This window comes from Clupea harengus, chromosome 2 (assembly GCF_900700415.2).
Source record: "Clupea harengus chromosome 2, Ch_v2.0.2, whole genome shotgun sequence".
Taxonomy (NCBI): domain Eukaryota; kingdom Metazoa; phylum Chordata; class Actinopteri; order Clupeiformes; family Clupeidae; genus Clupea; species Clupea harengus.
This window is the reverse complement of record NC_045153.1, coordinates 11,080,284-11,099,073: the sequence shown is the minus strand read 5'-3', so window position 1 is coordinate 11,099,073 and position 18,790 is coordinate 11,080,284. Positions and strand designations below refer to the sequence as shown.

The following is an 18,790-nucleotide window of genomic DNA, read 5'->3' as shown; positions in this document are numbered from 1 at the left end:
CTAAACGTTGTAATATAACCATCAGTAACTCATTGGTGTGTGAAGTGATTTTGATGACTCTCTATCTCTATATCTACACCGTATGAGTGAAGTAGATGTTAAAATGTTTTTTCAACCAGATGGTCTAGTACAGGGGTATTCAATTAAAATTCAAAGAGGTCCAGATAGAGAAGATTTCCTCAAGCAGAGGTCCGGAACATCATAATGTCTAACTTGCGATATGATTCAGTGCCATATATATTAAAGTAGCCTAGTATGTATCAACGTCTGTATGTAGTCAACAACTGACTGTCAAATCAAATAAAGAAAGTACTATTCAGGGGCTCCATCTGTGGTTATTGAAACCACTTGTTTCGGCTCTATTCCCCTCTTTGTTAACATCTCTTTATGGCCAGGTAGATGTCCTCTCCTTTTGTACTGGTCTGAAGGGGTGTAACCCCTAACAAGTCTTCACAGAACTCTTTCTTCTCCATGTTGAAGAACCTTACATAAACTAACAGCTGAGCATTGTTGCATCAGTGGACTAATCTACAGCCAAGCCTACACATGGTGCCTTATGAATTGCTTCATCCAGCTGTGCTAGCACATCCTGGGTTCATATTTCAGTTTTCTTTGTGGCTGATGATGCTGACATACGTATTTGCTTGATTTTTTCACAAAACTCTTCTTTTATTTTTTTCTGAAGTAAGGTTTCAGTTACCGCACTCATTGACAACCCCTCCGTCAGTAAATGTTTTATTATGTTGACCCAAAATCCAAGCAACTCTAAGGGAACATTTGTTAGCACATTGTTGGGCTGTGAATGAATGTATTAGTATTCAGGGCCTCGTTTGTCGTAAGGGCTGAAGCTAAGTTAATTAATTGTCCAATTAGCCCATTAACATTAGCGAGCTGATTGAGGACAGGATATATCAGCTCGTCAAAGGCTGGTCCGCATCCAAATCATGTGGTTCATTTCAACCAGGCTAAACTTATCAGGGCAATTGCGCGTGCACGTCCTACTTCAAAAGGCAGTAAAGGTCGATCACCTAAACATTGATTTTCTGACGGTAAAATGGCTTCTAAACTCAAAGAAAGTGCCTCTTTTTTTCTCTGCTGGCGAGCAGGAGATGATCATGAACGCTTATGAAGAATACAAGACTATAATCATGGCAAAATCCAACACCGCCACCGTTGTGAGAGCAAGACAAGAAGCGGTGTATGAGGCTGTCTATGCGGTGATATCTATGTATGAATAAGTGACAGCGAGTGTGATCTGGTACAGTGGGTAGCGCTGTCGGCTAGTAACTGCAAGGTTTATAGTTCGATTTCCCTCACCTCCTACCTCGGTGTAGTTTTACATTTCCTTGTAAGTCGCTTTGAATAAAAGCGTCTGTTAAATGACTAAATGTAAATGTATTAATAACAAATGCAATAAATTGAAGCAGTCAAAATAAATTGTGTGTATTTCTCACATTTTTCATGGGCGCAACCCACATACTCAGCTGTGCTGCTCATCCCACAAATGCATGTTCCTTACAAATGTGGCACCATTTAAAAGGGAAATAAACAGGCTTTCCAACAGTATAAGATTTATTGCAGAGAAGCACTGTTTCAACAAAGAAATAATCTACCAAACACAAATGTCCTTACTTTTTTGTGCTATGTTTAGTATAAGGCACTATTGTAAACAAGAACAAGGTCGTTTTTGAAGTTGTTTAAAGCAGCACAACGGAGGAATTGCTAATCGCTAATGAGATGCTAAACCTGTTGAAATTTGCTTACTTTGACACTATGACAAACTAGTGTCAACAACTTTCCTGCCACAGACAAACATCAAGCAAGTGCAACACAAGACAAAACTAGACAAGACGGCAAATAAGTTACTTACTAGTCCAGCAGAGAGTAGTACTCGGGCGGCTTCCAGAAACGTACATAGCGAAGTAATATGCCCACGGACCCTGGTATGGCAATGGCACAGAGGCGATTCTCCATATTAAACGTCATTGTAGCGGCCCAATTTTTTTAAGCTGTTATTTTAAGGTAAAATTGCTAATCCTAACCCTAACCCTAAAGTACAATTGCTACATGCTGTTACTTTAAGAGGTGTCAATTTTAGTCAGCCGCTTCCGCCTGACGCATTGTTGGAGGGCCCACTTCCCTACGGGCCCCACGAGCCGCTGTGCAACCGCACTGCCTGCACTGTCTATATTTACGCCCCTGTTTAAAGCACTGCTGCTTGTTTGTAAGTCACTAAATGGGACAGGACCAATTTACCTCTCAGATATGTTTCTGCGGTATAACATTCTGTTAGATCTCTCAGATTACTGGAGAGAAATTTGTTGGTAATACCTTCTGTCAGAATTAAACATGGTGAAGCAGCTGCGAAGCTCTGGAACCAACTTCCTGATGACATCAAATGTACTCCAACTGTAGCCAGTTTCAAATCTAGACTAAAGGCCCAACTGTTCGCCGATGCTTTTTGAGACTGATCGAACGCACTCCCCTTTTTATTGACTTTGTAATTTATTCTATGTTCTTTTAGCTTTAGGAAAAGATGATTGGTTAGTGGACATTTTAAAATGCCCAGCACCAGAAAGGAATCACTATACAATCCAAACTTGAAAAAGTTTTCTTGAATCTGGGTCACCAAATCATCCTCTGTAGTTTTAGGTTGCTTCAGACCTATTGCTGATTTGTTTTGTTCAGCACCACTATATTCTTACACTGTTGCATGGTGTAGATTTGGTTTGCTTTCACATGACAATTTTAAAAAGGACCAAAATCTGTCCTAATTGCCAACTACATGAGCGAGCGACAACAACCAATGCAAGTGGCTCCCATTTAAATCTGTGAGGTTCTCCTAGCAGTGAGCGTCAAAGAGCAAGAACATCAACACAAAATAAACTGGATGATAAAATCCTCTCTAGGCTTGACCTTATATATCTTGTGAGTCTAAGAATCATAGCAGGGCTAAAAGGATTCCATTTGTATTCTGTCATTCTCAACAACTATTGTGAAACAAGCATTTACCTGATTACTTGTGATACTCTTGCTGAAGAGCTGTTTCTCAGCTGTAGCTAGACCCTCGTGTAGGAGTAGGAGTAGGAGCCTTCATAATTTTCAGCCTACCGGATGTGCTGCGTAACATTCTAACTATCCAATCAAATTCCGTTGTCAGGCAAATTACATTGTTTGATGTTCATATAGACAGCATTGATCACCATGCAGCCTGGTGTACGCAGAACGAAACGGAAACACAGCAAGAAACCACAAAATGTCACAGGCCTATTGTGTTAAATTGAGATGTCGAAGTTTGTACCTCTTGATTCAGCCTAAAAGGATCTACTTAATACAATACATACATAGATCATTCACAAAACTTTATTTTCTTCTTCATACCCATCAAACAAGAACAAAAATAATTCTGGTAAACCTACTCCATCTCAGATAGCCAACATGTTCAGTTGTGAATGTGTAAAAAAATGTAACATTTTAAACTCAAAAAGGTTTAACTTTGATTGTTTAACGTTAATGTAAAGTATTCATGTCTAAACAAACCATTTATGACCTGTTTTGCTTTAGCATCAAACAAGCAATTACACCCCTCTGAAAATCAACAGAGACTGAAGATCTCCATAGATACCTTTTCTTTGATTAAAAAAATCTAATTCCCATCTGCAGGAGCGGAAGGCTTGGCCGCAAAAATATACATTACTCCTGTTGAGCTTTCTGAGGATTTCTCAAGGTAAATACTATAATTTTATCTGGGAGTGATAACAATTGTCTAGCGCCTTGCAGGGTCTTCCTGAATGTAAACAGAGTTTGCTCTTAGTTTAGTTTTGTTGTTCTTGTCACATATGTTGGCATAAAACTTTCTTTACTTTATTTCAACAGCCATCAACATTATTGGTGATGATAAGGAAGTAATTACTGGAGAAACTGTTGAGCTAGTTTGTAAACTGTCTGGAGATGGTGCTGAGGTTCTTCGAGTAGACTGGATGAGAAAAACACTGAAGAAACCAGAAAAAAAGATTTTCACAATCATAAGAAATAAGGATCCAACTCCTGAAGAAGTAAATGGACTCAAGGATCGCCTTCAATTTACTGGGAGTATACCACAAGGCATCGGAAATATTTGTCTACAGGATGCAAGACTTCAGGATAGTGGGAATTACTCATGTCACTTTGTTCTGTTTGAAGGCAGTCCTGTCAGCAAGTCCATTCAGCTGAAAGTCCAAGGTATGATTGCTCTTTCTGACAACATAATGATGTTATCAAGGAAGTTGATTAGTGTTCCTTATACATGTGAGTCACACTCAGAAAGTTGTGATTCAAGATAATATACTTTTCTTGAATTTAATGTTTACTTTTAATTGCCAAAGCAATGTTGAGGAACAAAACACATACATATAGGCTATATAGGGATTCAAAAAAAGTTTTCTGTCTTGTCATGCATGTGATCTTAATATCTTGGTAGATATACCTCCCTAATTTACCAATGCCAATCTCCCTTAAAAATAAAAATCCAGGCAAATTTGACTTCACCCCTGATATTTTCTATAACTAGAAACCCCCCTGGTCTGATCATTATAGACATGGACTGCTTTAAATTAGGGCTGCAACTAACGATTATTTTGGTAATCGATTAATCTATCGACTATTTTTTCGATTAATCGACTAATCTAATGATTATTTCCCATAGCAAATTAAATAACGACTCAAAATGTTGGAATTTGAATTTCAAAAGTATTTGAGTAACAAATGTAATCATAATACATAAATTAAATAGTAATACAAATTAAAGTGCAAATATGCTTTTAAAAGTAAAGAGAAAGTGCAAATAAAGTTTTAAAAGTAACTCAAATTAGCAATCAAGCCTCTGCAAGTGCAAAATAACGCAAGAATAACTGGGCTGCAAGTGACATTCAAATTCAACTTATGAAATATATATTTTTTCCACAATCTTTTGTTTGAAGAATGCTAAGTGGAGGAGGTTAACTATTCAGAACAAACGAAAATACAGGCTACTCTGATAATTCACTGATTTACTACATTGCACTTAACATTTATGAAATAGCGTTAGCAAGCATCCTCCATGAGACGTTCTGTTTTCCAACATGTAAGCTTAAACCTTACTATAAGTTATAGATATATCATATATGTCTATGATAATTGCTGCTAGACACTCACTGTTCTTGTGCTCCCACAGCTCATTCTCTTTGAAATACTGGAATAGTGCTTCTTTAACTACTAATATCTACTAATAACTACTAATATCTACTATTCTAATATCTAATATATACTATTATCGTTGCAGCTCTACTTTAAATGTATGTTTTGTGTCATATGTGAGTTCCTATGTCCTTGTCCTCTAGTGTGTGTCTGTCAGTGATAAGGCCACTGCTAAGAGGTCTGGGCCCCCTGACAGAAGACCCCCCCCAGCAAGATTTTCAGATTCAGATTATAAATGTTTCTGAGGGCTTCTAGTACAGTTTAGGGATCCCCAGATGTGGAATACCCCTTCCTCCTACAAAAAGGCTGGTTAATTAACAAAGCCTACTTCATGGTTATACATGATATCCATCAAAGAAAAAAAATAAATTGAAATTACATATCAGATATGCTGTTGATGCTATAATTGTGCAGATTATCTCTCTGTAATCTTTTATCATGCCTGGCAAGCGAACTGAATTTCTTTTGGACACCGGCATATTTATTTCCATTTTGTAAATAGTAAATTAAATGAATGAGATTAAAGCTATGATACGTTGAGCAAGCCTGCCTTGTTTGATATGTTTTTGAAAGTAAACGTAATTTACTGTTACTGTTGGAGACCACACAGCAATGTTGTATAGATATTAAAATATATCAATTACTTGAAACAAACGGTATTTGATGCAAAGTTTACCGAATCAAATTCAGTTTTAGAGTAGCACATCAAAAATACTACTTGTGGATTTTACATATGACAAACAACCCCTTTTTTATCCTTTAGCTCGACCTGAAGATAACATTCCCACATTACACCTTTGGTTGGCACAAAGTGAGGCAACTCTTGAACATGCAGAGCTGATGTTGCTCATCCTCCTGCTGAGGTGTTCTGGAATGCCAGTTCCCTTAGAATATCTGTGAGATCAATAACAAACTCTACTGAGAACCCAGACGGATCTATGAATGTCTCCTGCAGTCTCATGGGTGTGCCCTCCAGAGACATCCTCAACAAGGAGGTCCTGTGTTTGGTCAGACACCCAACGTTGGAAAGACAGCGGACGATCCCTTACTCTATCAACATCCATTGTGAGTACAGTGCTATAGCATTTGTTTTCCATCTCTATGTTTTCAGATCACCACAATGGACTAAACTTTACCACTACAATTTCAATGAAACATTTAGCTGAAATGTCCCATATTCCCCATCTAAAAAAAGCGGAGAATGCACATCGCACAGTTTCATACAGCCGTCGGGCTCAAGGGTCCCAGACACCAACAACCTATTTAACACTAGAACCATGGCAAGTGCGTCAAAGTGATGGTTTCTTTTTTTCATTTTCAGTTTAAAAAAAAATAGGATTTAATAAAAAAAATGGTTGGCGAGCTCATTTAAGACCGGTTTTATTCATAGGGAATCTTGAAACTTGTTTTGTGTTTTTCAGCTTATTTTGTATGGCGAATAAAATAATAGTCTTGCATGAGAAAAGATTAATCTCTGACTGTAAATACAAGGGCCTACCGAAGTCCATCCCCTCGTCCTAGTCGGCAGGAGGTGGTAACAGACAAAGTATGGGATTGCCAAATAGGGTGATGTATGGTGGGTAGTTTCTACCCAGGCCGCTACGGCTGCCATCAAGGCCTGCTTGGAATAACCCAGAAATGTGCTGGCTAAAGGGGCTCTGGTGAAGCTAGGTGGGCCAGCTCAGTGGATTTATTGGATTACTGAAACATCAAGACCAATCAAATTTTGGGAGAACCGCCTTCTACTAGAAGAGCAAGAATGACACAGAGTGGACAAACGGCGATAGAATCTACACTGCCAAATCTTCTTACGCCCAAGACGATCTTTATGATAGGAATTTGGAATGTGAGGTCCATGTATCAAGGGGGTACAGCAATAATAATCGCAAATGAAATGCAAAGGTACAACCTGCAAGTACTCGGTTTATGCGAGACACGATGGACTCAGGCAGGTCAAACCAGATTAGCAACCGCTGAGCTAATTCTGTATTCTGGCCACACTGAAAGGAATGCGCACCATACGGAAGGTGTAGGATTTATGAAGAAGCACAGAAGGCACTTATCAGCTGGGAACCGATCAGCTCTAGGAGAATCACAGCTCATTTTAAGACCAAACATCGTAGGATCAACTTACAGATTGTGCAGTGTCATGCACCAACAAACAACAATTGGATCTGATAACAGAGGCTATAAAAAGATAATGGGTACACATGGACTTGGAGTAACGAACAAGAATGGGGAGTTATTTGCAGATTTTTGCACAGATAACGATATGGTCATTGGAGGCTCACTTTTCCCACATAAAGATGTGCACAAGGCCACATGGATGTCACCTGACCGGATGACGGAAACTCAGATAGACCATATTTGCATTAGCCAGAAGTTCTGGAGATCCCTACTGGACGTAAGAGTGAAACGGGGTGCAGATGCAGTATCGGACCACCACTTAGAGGCTCAAGCTGAAGAAATGCGAAACAACGACATCCGTCAGAACTAAGTACAATGTTCATCTGCTACAAACCAAATGCAGGCAGCCACTGGATAACTCTGTCTAAACCATGGGTCTCAAACTCAAATGACCTTGGGGCCGATGAGCATCCAGTCTGGTCAGTAAGGGGCCAGATCACAATACTGTAGATACTACTTTTGAGTGTGGCAAATTTACCATGTGTGATCAGTGGTACAATGGTTAGTTAGTTGAATAACAAGTAGCTGTCTTGGGTTTCAATTCCTGGGCAATGCAATATCCTCTTTGGATAAAGGTGTTTGTTATAGTTGCATTTTTGGATCGCGTGGTCATTGATAGCCCATGACTTACATAAAGAGCAGTAATAGTGGGTTAATGTCTTCATTGAAAACTACATCTATATTTTTCCTTCATACAATCACATTTCAAAGCAAATGCTGTACTGCACCACTTTTGTATAGTTTGTAACAAGGCTGCAAACAAACAAAACATAGCAGAAAACTGAATACAGTTTCAGCAAAAATCTGAATTATTTTATTTTATAAAATACATTTATTTATAATAAATATATTTCGAGTGTATAATTTCGTTTGTCTGCCAAAATACAGCATCTTTCCATCTATATTATATAATATTTTACTGATATGCTGATCATTGATGCTCCACAGTCCTCAGAGCAACTTCTATGACTGACCAGCATGCTCAATTGCATCACACAGTTGCTCAAATACATCCTTAGCTGTGGTACGGCCTTGCATTAACAGGAGCCGCACGAGAGCAGAAAAATCTCTGGCACAACAGCCTTATACCACAGCCCATAAGGTAGTCAAGAGATGGTTAAGACAGGACAAGTGAAGATACATCAAATATCTAGAAGAGCAGGCACAGGATGCAGCCACACAAAGAAACATGAAAAGGTCTCTATGACATCACCAAGCAGGTGGCTGGAAATACAAGCAGGATGGTGGAACGGTCCGCAACAAAAAAGGGAACATACTCACGAAAAAAGAGGAATAATTGAAAAGATGGGCAGAGCATTTCGAGGAGTTGCTGAATAGGCCAGCCCCAAGAGTTAGGGCAGATATGCCACCAGCAGAAAGTGTCCTTCCCGTTAACTGTGATATACTAACCAAGGAAGAACTGCGGAGGGCCATCTTAACGCAAAAAAAAAAGTATTGAGAGTACTAGCGGGGGAACGGATGCTAGAATTGGAAAAGCCAAAGCAGCTTTTAACACCTTGCATTAGCTCTGGAAAGCTGGAGCCATTACAACGTCAACCAAGATACGCATCTTTAACACCAAGGTTAAAAATGTCTTACTCAGAAACCTGGTGATCGGAAATCCAGAGTGTAGTGTATTACCCGCGATTAGGGATGCACCGATACCAGTATCGGTATCGGTGCCGATACTTCGTTAAAATACTCGTACTCGTACTCGTTTTGAATTGCCGATACCAAGCACCGATACCACTCATCAGTATTTCACTGCATCAAACTGGCCGGGCTATGCTGACACAAAATGTGATTTATTGTCCTACCTGTCCTACCACTCTCTGCCAGACTAGTAAGTAGCTTATTTGCCGTCTTGTGTTGCATTTGCTTGATGTTTGACTGTGTTAGGAAAGTTTGTCATAGTGTCAAAGTATTTCAGTATACAGGTTTCGCTAATTTAGCTGCTAGCATCTCGTTAGCGATTAGCAATTCCGTTGAGCTGCCTTAACGGCGATTTGGGCTCATTTTAAGATAAATGACGACGACAGGAGTAAGGCACAGTGTAAGATCTGCACTGCTACGGTGTGGAGGGGCGGAAAGGAAAGTACTTTGTTTAACACAAGCAATTTGATTAAACATCTGAAGACACACCATAGTGCTAAGTACACAGCGTTCACTGATGCTAGTGGCGCAAGACCGAAGCAACCAATCTTAACTGACGTCTTGCAAAAGAAAAAAACGCGCACGCACACACAGAGAGAGAGGTAGAGAGAAAGACTGTGCCACATAGGTTAAGTGATTGTTTGTGTACTTGAGCAGGAGATTCTTCTGATCCTTTTGTAACTGAAATGTGCTCTTGTGCTAATCCAGTAATAGTTCTGTTCACTTTTTGTTAAGCAGACTGTGTTGTTAACTATGCAGCAAATTGAATTGCCTTTATCTGGTTATATTTGCATTTTGTCTCATGTGATGATATTGTCTGTTTGAAGGCTTTTTTTGTGTGTTAAAACCAGAAAGCTCTGTTTATTTTTGGCTTGGGATAGCCTTCTGTTAATTTTGTACTATAGGCTTGACATAATCTGCAGGGGATAAAATGAAATCTGCCTCCAAATTAATTGCACTTTCATGGAGACCAAATCTAAGAAGTATCGGTATCGGTACTCGGTATCGGCAAGTACACGAATAAAAATACTCGTACTCGTATCGGTTTGTAAAAAAGTGGTATCGGTGCATCCCTACCCGCGATGTCTTCCTGTGCTTGCAAACAGAGCGCTGTTCTGCTCCCGACCACACATTTCACAACTCAAAATACAAAATACATATAATAAAAAACATATAAATACATATAATATTCTGCACTTTAAGAACAAAAAACAAAGCCTATTGTTTTCATTTTATACATTTATATCTTGCGAGAGTCGTGAGTAATTTCTTTCTCCCACTCCCACACCAGTTTCTTTCCGCCTGCACTCGCACTCCACAATCAAAATTAGACCCGCACTGCACTATTTTGAGCAAAAGGTCATCACTCGCAAAGGAACCGCTGCTGATTCAGCTGAGACATTTTGTTTTTCTGCTGAAATTGTACCAATACTAAATATAGCAAGTTTAATTTTACAATACAATGTGACACTCCATGCTCTGAGGAGTGAACAAGAAAGTTTACTGTTTCCAATCATCTCTTTTGGTTATTGTTTACGGCAGTGGTGACTCCATTATTAATGTTAGCCATTTTATTTATATGTCTGGATTATTAATCTTAATTGGACCCCGCAGACTTGCATTACACTTTGAAACATTCCAGTCCTTGACAACTCTTTTTTTTAACTGTTCTTCAACAGAGTGGTAGAATGTTACATGTGGATAACATTTATTTTTTACTTCCTTGACAATACGTTTTGTTGTTTTTGTTGTTCATGATAATTACGCAATAAAAACCTTTTTTTTCTCTCCCCCATCTGCTAAACACTGGCACAAGGAAGTTCTCAACTTATTCTGTGTACAACTGAAATTCTCTTGCAGACCCCCCTCAGTCAGCTAAGGTGACTCCTCTCGAGAGTCCCTCTTCATCTCCAGTGTTTCAATGTCAAGCTGATGCCAATCCAAGACCAGACAATTATACATGGACAAGGTACAGTTTGTTGGAGGGGTGTTTGTACATGGCAATCATTCTTAACTCTCTGAAGCAACATCTCAACAATTAGCCTCTATACTCAACACAACAGAAACTGTTGGTTTACTAGTGGAAATGACAAAGGAAAGGATCAGAGGAGAGCTAATGTGAATGTTTAACAGTTAACCCATCAACATAGTTTTTGCCAATTGTCAAATTAGATCAGGGATAATGTCATCACAAACTAAACATTGCATTGCAAACATTTTCTTCACAGGAATGGACTTCCTCTCTCCAATAATGTTAGAGTTAAAGCAGATGGTAACAAACTCTACTTTCAAAAATTACATTCCGACATGAATGGCCTTTATGATTGTGAAGCCTCAAACATCTATGGGTCAGCAACATGTTCATTGCAGTTTTATATAATTTCAACTTCCAGTGAGTATTTGTTCAATTTAAATTATTTACTGATTTCTTATGTTTTAACCGTTTTATCATGTCTAGTTTACTGAGCTGTACTGTATGCAATATATTTTTTATATATATATATATATAAAGATGTAAAAAATTTGACAATAAATTGTTTGATTTTAATTATGAATGAATTATTTGTTGCATTGGATCTGCTAGTTGTAGATATGAGGTACAGCAGGAAGTACATTATTAGGAATGTGACGATCACTTTTGTCATTTCAGGAGATAAGTTTTTTTTTTGGATTCCATTCACAGTGTTCCTGTGTTTCCTTACATCTTGCATATTCAATAACAGGTCAAATATATTTCCTATATAAACACATGTGTGAAAGGATTCCGTGATGTTATTGAAGCTTAAACATTTCTTTTTCTCTACGTTTTCAACAGATCTGCGCTGAAAAGTAGTGTGGTGAGCTATGTTACTGTTACTGGTCACAGAGTTGTCACATTTCCCTTTTGCTGCCCTGCAGTCCAGTGTCTTTTCTATTTATTCAAGGATTACTTAAAATGTATGATTTTTAAGTGATTCTTTCACTTAACTGGTTGATCATAAAATGTGATTTCTACAGATATAATGTATACTGTGTGCTGCCATTTAGAGTGAATTCATGTATTTCCCCAGACTGCATTAATGACCAGGTTTCAGGCTCCAGATTCAAGAAGGCAGATTGAAGACTCTGGCATTGTGGAGTCAGGAGAATCAAGGTAGAAGTACTTTAATATACAGGTATACAGTTAATCATGTTTTAAATGATTTAGTTATTTAAATGTAATGCTACATTTTACTGTTCATTTATTAAAGTTAGTTCTGATTTGTTTAAAATTCTCTTTTCCTTCTTTCCCTTTCACGCTCCCAGTCAATTACAGGTAAGATTTTTTTTAAAACCCTTTTTCAGTACAAGAATTTTTTTTTCATGTTACCACAAGTTTGCAAACATTTTTCCCGTATTAAATACGTAATACGTAAATAAACCATGTGATGGTATTTTATGTCATTTTAAAAAGCAAAACTGTGTATTGACTGCACCCCTGTATATTAAACATTACCTTGTCTAACGTGAAGCTAAATGTCACTCGGTTTTGGTGCGAGCCATTTAAAAGTTGTATGAAGTAGGGATGGCCATTTCAAGCAGACATTACTACACCTCCTCCCCACAAAAGCCGTTTTCACAGATGAAGAATCAGGCTCCCTTTCCCACCTGTATCACAGGAGAGATAGTCCTTGTCTGGAATGGTTGATTTAGAGCGCTGATAATAAGCATGTTGGGCTTGGTAGCTGGCCGTGGTCCTGGTATGCCCATAGTGGAGATTGCGTATGAATGATGTCCACTGACACCTCCTATGGATAAGGAGTAATGTGAGCTTAGAGCTATTAATGAAAATGAGGAGAATGGGGAGGAGGTGGGATACTTTGCTACGGCAGACTGAGTGATGTGGTAGACAGATGAGGGGGGTTTAAATCTCCTCAAAAGTGGAAATGGGATGAGTGACAGCCGTCAATCATCCCAATGGGCTCCTCCTGAACTTTGTTTAAAAAACTGTCAGAGCTTCCCGTTGACAGACTTTAAGTAATGGAGCTAGAACCTTTTTCTGACTCCATTGAACTCGAAGATTCGGACTTCATACATCCAACGCTTCATTCGGGGGTTCCTAGGATACAGCCACTTCTCCATCGGGTCCAGGCTTAGAGAGGTCATCCACACAGGCGCTCTTCTCCCGCCCCTGTCCGAGGCTCTCCCTGCTCCACTGGTTTAGAACTGGATCTGTAGAGTCCCCTACACTTTTGCCTGTCTGTAGAGTCCACTACACTTTTGCCTGTCTGTAGAGTCCACTACACTTTTGCCTGTCTGTATTGGCAGCATTTACACGAAAAGCCAAAGGCTCTGGTGAGGCCCTGTGTAAAGAAATGCATTTCCTTGTGTTGCACATTAGAGGGCATATTGGGTATGTTATACTGATATACAAACACCAAACAAAACTGCGTGGAAAGTACACATCAGCCTGACAGTCAGTGCAGTAATCAATATGTTGATAGTATGAAATATTAATTATAAAATGCAATTACCACATATATAATGTATACCGTGTGCTGCCATTTAGAGTGAATTCACATATTTTCCCAGCCTGCAGTATTGACTGCTCCTGTTTCAAGAGGGAAAAGTGAAGACACACCACAAGAACTGCTGGAGCAGAAGCCTTCTGGTATTGAGGAGTCAGGAGAATCAAGGTAGAAGTACTTTAATATACAGGTGTACAGTTAGTCATGTTTTAAAAATGGGATGGGTATCAATTGGGTTTTTTCCGATACCGGTGCTAAAACGATACTTTTAAAACAATACCGTTGCCTTAACGGTGCCTGAACCGATACTTAAAAAAAAAAAAAAGCATAAAACGACGATTGACGACATTAAAAAAATGCTTTTTGTATTGCCAAGGCAAATTTTGGTCTTCAAATGGAACAATATATTAACTGTTTAAAGTATACTAATAATATAAATACAAAACACTTGGCTTCAAACTACAGCTTCAAACTTTTTAACTTCAAACTATGAACAATATATTAACTGTTAACAACAGTTTACAGTATACTTAAATAAATATAAATAAATACAAAACACACACACACACACTCTGTACACACACTACAGCTTCAAAAATTATTTTGCAGAATATGAAATATTTATTATTTTGTTTGCCTTTATTTCATGAAATTTCACCATTTTCTGATTTGTTTTATACCTATCTTTTCTATCTTGTTTATACTTAATCTTCTTATTTGAACACACTGAGTACGTGAACTTGTACTGCCCCTTTAAGAGACTAGGTTTAGTTTTGCTGGCATCTCCGTTTAGTCTTCAGTCTGCGGTTGCTGATCTGCTTTTGACTCTTGCCTTCTCTCCCCCCTTTACACGCAATTGTTTTGTTGCATTTGCTGCACGTCGCGTTGTTTGAATCTTATTGTGCGAAATACAGCCACACTTTTGATCGTTTACCTTTCGGCATTTTTTCTGTTAAATTGATGGCTAGCTCAGTTTGTGCTTTCTCTGTGAAATGCTGCCTGCTCTTCGCTGTTATAAGACTGTTGCTATGGAAATACCAATGAGCGTGAGCGACACAGGCCAAAGTTTACATTGGGAGATGGGGCAGTTTTAAATGTGCCCCTCGAAATCTGCCTAGCAACTGTGACCAAGACAAAATTATTCATACAGATCGTACTCTAACGTGACTGGTCGTTAGCTATCGCTAGTTTTCTACTGTTTTGGAACCAGCCTCCGTGTTTCATGTTGCAGCCTGAAATAATTCATTTTTACAAGACAACATTTTACGTAAGTTTTGTTCATTTAGCTGCATGATTTGTTGCTGTTTATTTATTTAAATCGGCTCAGGCACCGAAAGGAAGCACCGAAAGGAAGCACCGAAATCTGCATTGCATTTAATTTATTATAGTAAGTTTTGATTTGTATAAAATTCTCTTTTTCTTGTTTCCCTTTCACGTTCCCAGTCAATTACAGGTAAGCTTTTTTTGTTTACCCTTTTTCAGTACAAAAGAAAATGTTTCATGTTACCACAACATTGCAAATATGACTTACTGTATTTTCCAGACTATTAACTGCACAGACTAAATAAATCGCATTACGCTTCGTTCGGACACACAAATGACCAGGCGTAATTCGGCAGGTAAAATTCCGCCTCAGGTGCGTGGTCAGAAAAATCAAGTTTGCCTGTCAAGTAGCAAGGTCAGTTGCAGTGCAGCGCCTGGCTGCCGGCGCTGGCGGCTAGGAAGCTAAAGAGCTTGTTAGTGGGTAACTTGGCCCAAATATGTTCATGTGCAAAGTAAACAACAATCAATTGTTTATGTTGACAGCAATCATGTTCTAGAGAAACACCATATAATTCATATCAGCATGCTAACGTTATATGTAACTTATTGGCAGCTATCAAGCTACTATGTGTTCTAATGGATCTTCGGTTAAAGTGTTAGCAGCAAGCTAACAATAATGGTCGAGAGCTTCAGTTAAGACCTACAATATTCCGTTTGCCCTGACAGCATTTGTGTAGCATATAAACAACAAACCTAGTCGATGTAGACAAATAAAAAGTCATGTAGAAACCTTTATTCACATAAAATATTTCCCAGTAACAGACTCCCGAGACTCCGTCATCTTGTTTGATTTTTTTGATTACTCCCGCCCCTCTGAACAACGTAGGCTTCCAAATCACACACACGCCTAACTGATTGGCTCTCGGGTGGTTCTGATTTGCATAAAGTTAAATAATCGCCGACTTGGAATCGGCTGCAGAGGTGTATTCTTCCTCATGCCGGCCAAACAGGCGGAATTCTGCCTCCCATTCAATCCCAATGACAGCGAGGCGAATTACGCCTGGTCATATGCTGTGTCTGAATGAAGCGTTATGGTATTTTATGTAATTTTCAAAAGCAAAATTGTGTATTGGGCATTTCAAGCAGACAATTATAAGGGAACAAAGCAAAAATACCTCCTCCCCATACGTGCACACACACACACACACACACATACACACATACACGCACACACACACACACACACCGACACAAAAGACGTTTTCACATATGAAGAATCAGGGCCTCTTTCACATCTGTATAACAGGAGAGATTGTCCATTTCAGATGCATTATGACTGGAAATACTCTGTATGTTACAGTCACTTGGACAGCACAGGAGAGAGATAATGTGGTTCCCAGGTAATGGAACTAAAGAAGGTACAGACGTTTGTTAGCTCAGGGAAAGCTGGTCTGTAAGCTAGCAACAATGACTGACAAAACAACGCTGGCTACAAGTAGCTAGCTATCGTTCATAAACAACTATGTTTCTTTTGAATTACGTTGTGAAGCTGTTTAGCTGGCTAGCTAGTTATCGCTAAGTAGCTACGCTGTGTATTAAAGTTCAAACTAAAAAGAAGCTGTGACTGCATGTATGTAACACTTGCTTCAGTAATGTGTGAGTGAGGACCTTCTGGCGTAGTGCGTTACTAACTACCAGGTGTCCATTGAAAAATGGGCTAAACCTAGCGAAACCTGTTGGAATTGACTTACTTTGACATTATGACAAACTAGTGAGTCAACAGCTTTCCTGACACAGTCAAACATCATGCAAGTGCAACACAAGACAAAGCAAGACCGCAAATAAGTTACTTAGTAGTCTGGCAGACAGTAGTACTCGGGCGGCTTCCAGAAAGTACATAACGCAGTAATCAGGACTCAATAGTGCTGTCGCCACAAAGCTTATAACACATCTTGCTACCTGTTTACATGTCTGATTCACTGTTGGGAGTCCAAAGTCTTCATGATTCCATTTTTGTAGATCAATGAAAAGCAAGTTGTTTGTGTGTCTTCTTAGCACACAGCACAATCACTGAAAGAATCACAAGAAGGCTCTTCGGAACAGTCTTCCTGCTTGACGCAGAAAGATGCAAGGAGTCTCGGAGAAAAAACTTGACCACGGGATGGCCACATGCAGCACCATCCAGGTGAGGTGTCATGCATCCACCATGTCAATGTATTAAAACAATTTTCTGTGTACGATTATCAGTGTTCCACCGTCCGTGTGTTATTTCTGATTATCAGTGTTCCGCCATTCGTGTGTTATTACTGTTTAGACCAGTCCATCCAAGAGGGGCCCCTGACCCTGCACAACCCAAGACTGCAGGCAAATCGGATTTGTTTTTCAAATCAGACTTTATGGACATTTGTGAGAACTGTGAACTATTGGATTGGCATAAGAAAACCCTTACCTGGTATGAGGTGAAGTGTAAAGGGGTGTGTAGATGTGTGAACACTTGGTACTTTGTTTCTGTGCCTAGTTTACATGCTTAGTTTCTGTACTTAGTTGTGTGCCTTGAATGGGCCTGGATTGTGCCTAAATGCTGTGTGCTGTGTTTAGTTGCGTTGTAGCAGAGTGCTTAATCATTCTACTGATTTTTATTGTAATCATTTAATTTAAAATTTTACTGATTCCTCACACGGAGTTTAATAATGTCATCCTTCGTACACAGGAACTTCAAACTCTTGTCACGTCAATGTGGGAGTGGTTCCTGTGTATATAGTGTGTGTTGTGTTTGTTGGTTCTGGTTGGACCTGTGGAGTCGATACTAGAGTCCCCCTTGTAAATAAATATATATATTTTTATAAGAGCTACCATCTCCTGCACTGTGTTTTCCCCCACATCACCACCTAGTCCAGTCGCCCACATCCGAAAAACGTGGGGTGACCGCCTCGGTCCCTCACAACATTATTATTCTTTATTATATTAATATACTTTCTGACTTTTTGGACATTAATATTCTAGTGAACATTAACACTCCAGTGGACATTAACACTCCACTCGACATTAATACTCCAATGGGCTCTCTGCAGGTACCAGTGAGTGAACATTTCAGTACAGTAATGTATGTTTTACTCATTATTGTTTTTATTGTTTGGCAGCTTTGTTTTGTTTATTTGCATTTTTATAAATTAATAGCCCTGAGATGATTGTTTCAAACACGCATACTTCATATACTGAGTCCATGTAGTCAACTTTACTTTTTGATCCATACCGTTCATCTACAGCTTGCTTGATAGGCCACTATATGTTTCTGTTCTTGTAGCATTTCAAAGTATCAGTTCTTGAAGGCCTTGCCTCGCTGTAGCACATACTAATCTAACCCCTTATATTGCTCTTTCACGTGATGCCTGCTCAGTTGCAATCAGTTCATAAGAAAAAGAGCAGGACACTGCTGCGGCACGTTCAATCTGAAAATGGTGTGCACTGTTTTGCCACGGTTTCTGGGTTGAACAACATTTTTCCTCAAAACGGTGTGCAACTGGCTTTGAATGATAAGAATACAAACTTAAAAAAAAACACGTATTTAAACTGATTTCATCAGGCTCCAAAATCCTTCAAAATGAATGCAAGGACTGGCCTTCTCAGCTCGCTTCTGTGTTTGCTGTTTTGTCTGTATGCTGTTTTGTTTGTTTGCTATGTTTAATGCGTTCAGCCCCAGTGAAGGCTACCTTGGAGGTATTCCAAGTAAGTGGTTTAGTGACAAACCTGGGTAAGTTAACTCAGAATAGGTGGTAAACCTCCTAACAGAGGAGCCCTATGCCTTGTTTTGCTAGGAGAATAAAGCCATAGGGCTCCTGTATTAGAGATAATAACTTACTCTGTTAACTTCCCCAGGTTTGACACGAAACCCCTGATGTGACCCCCATACTATTTTGTATGTAAACACAATCTGTTTTCATAATGCTTTAAAAACAAGCATGGATTGAGCCACAGGGTAAGCAGTT

General features: G+C 39.1%; 1 protein-coding gene and 1 long non-coding RNA gene across 3 annotated transcripts in view; both read left to right on the top strand.

The window, feature by feature from the left end:
• LOC105898443 (nectin-3-like protein) overlaps positions 1–17,652 on the top strand; it is an 82,231-nt gene extending 64,579 nt beyond the window's left edge. The window contains exons 11-15 of one of the 2 annotated variants that reach the window (XM_031582572.1): positions 13,606–13,709; positions 14,985–14,994; positions 16,165–16,204; positions 16,860–16,989; positions 17,119–17,652. In XM_031582572.1, the coding sequence (XP_031438432.1) occupies positions 13,606–13,709; positions 14,985–14,994; positions 16,165–16,204; positions 16,860–16,989; positions 17,119–17,335 (501 nt within the window). In that variant the 3' untranslated portion in view covers positions 17,336–17,652. The remainder of the gene's footprint in view (positions 1–13,605; positions 13,710–14,984; positions 14,995–16,164; positions 16,205–16,859; positions 16,990–17,118) is intronic. The other variant, XM_031582580.2, reaches the window with a different exon arrangement.
• Positions 11,318–12,161, top strand: LOC116224040. Its single transcript, XR_004165396.2, has 3 exons — positions 11,318–11,777; positions 11,870–11,891; positions 12,105–12,161. It is a non-coding gene; the product is annotated as an uncharacterized LOC116224040 (long non-coding RNA).
• Positions 17,653–18,790: the final 1,138 nt, after the last annotated feature.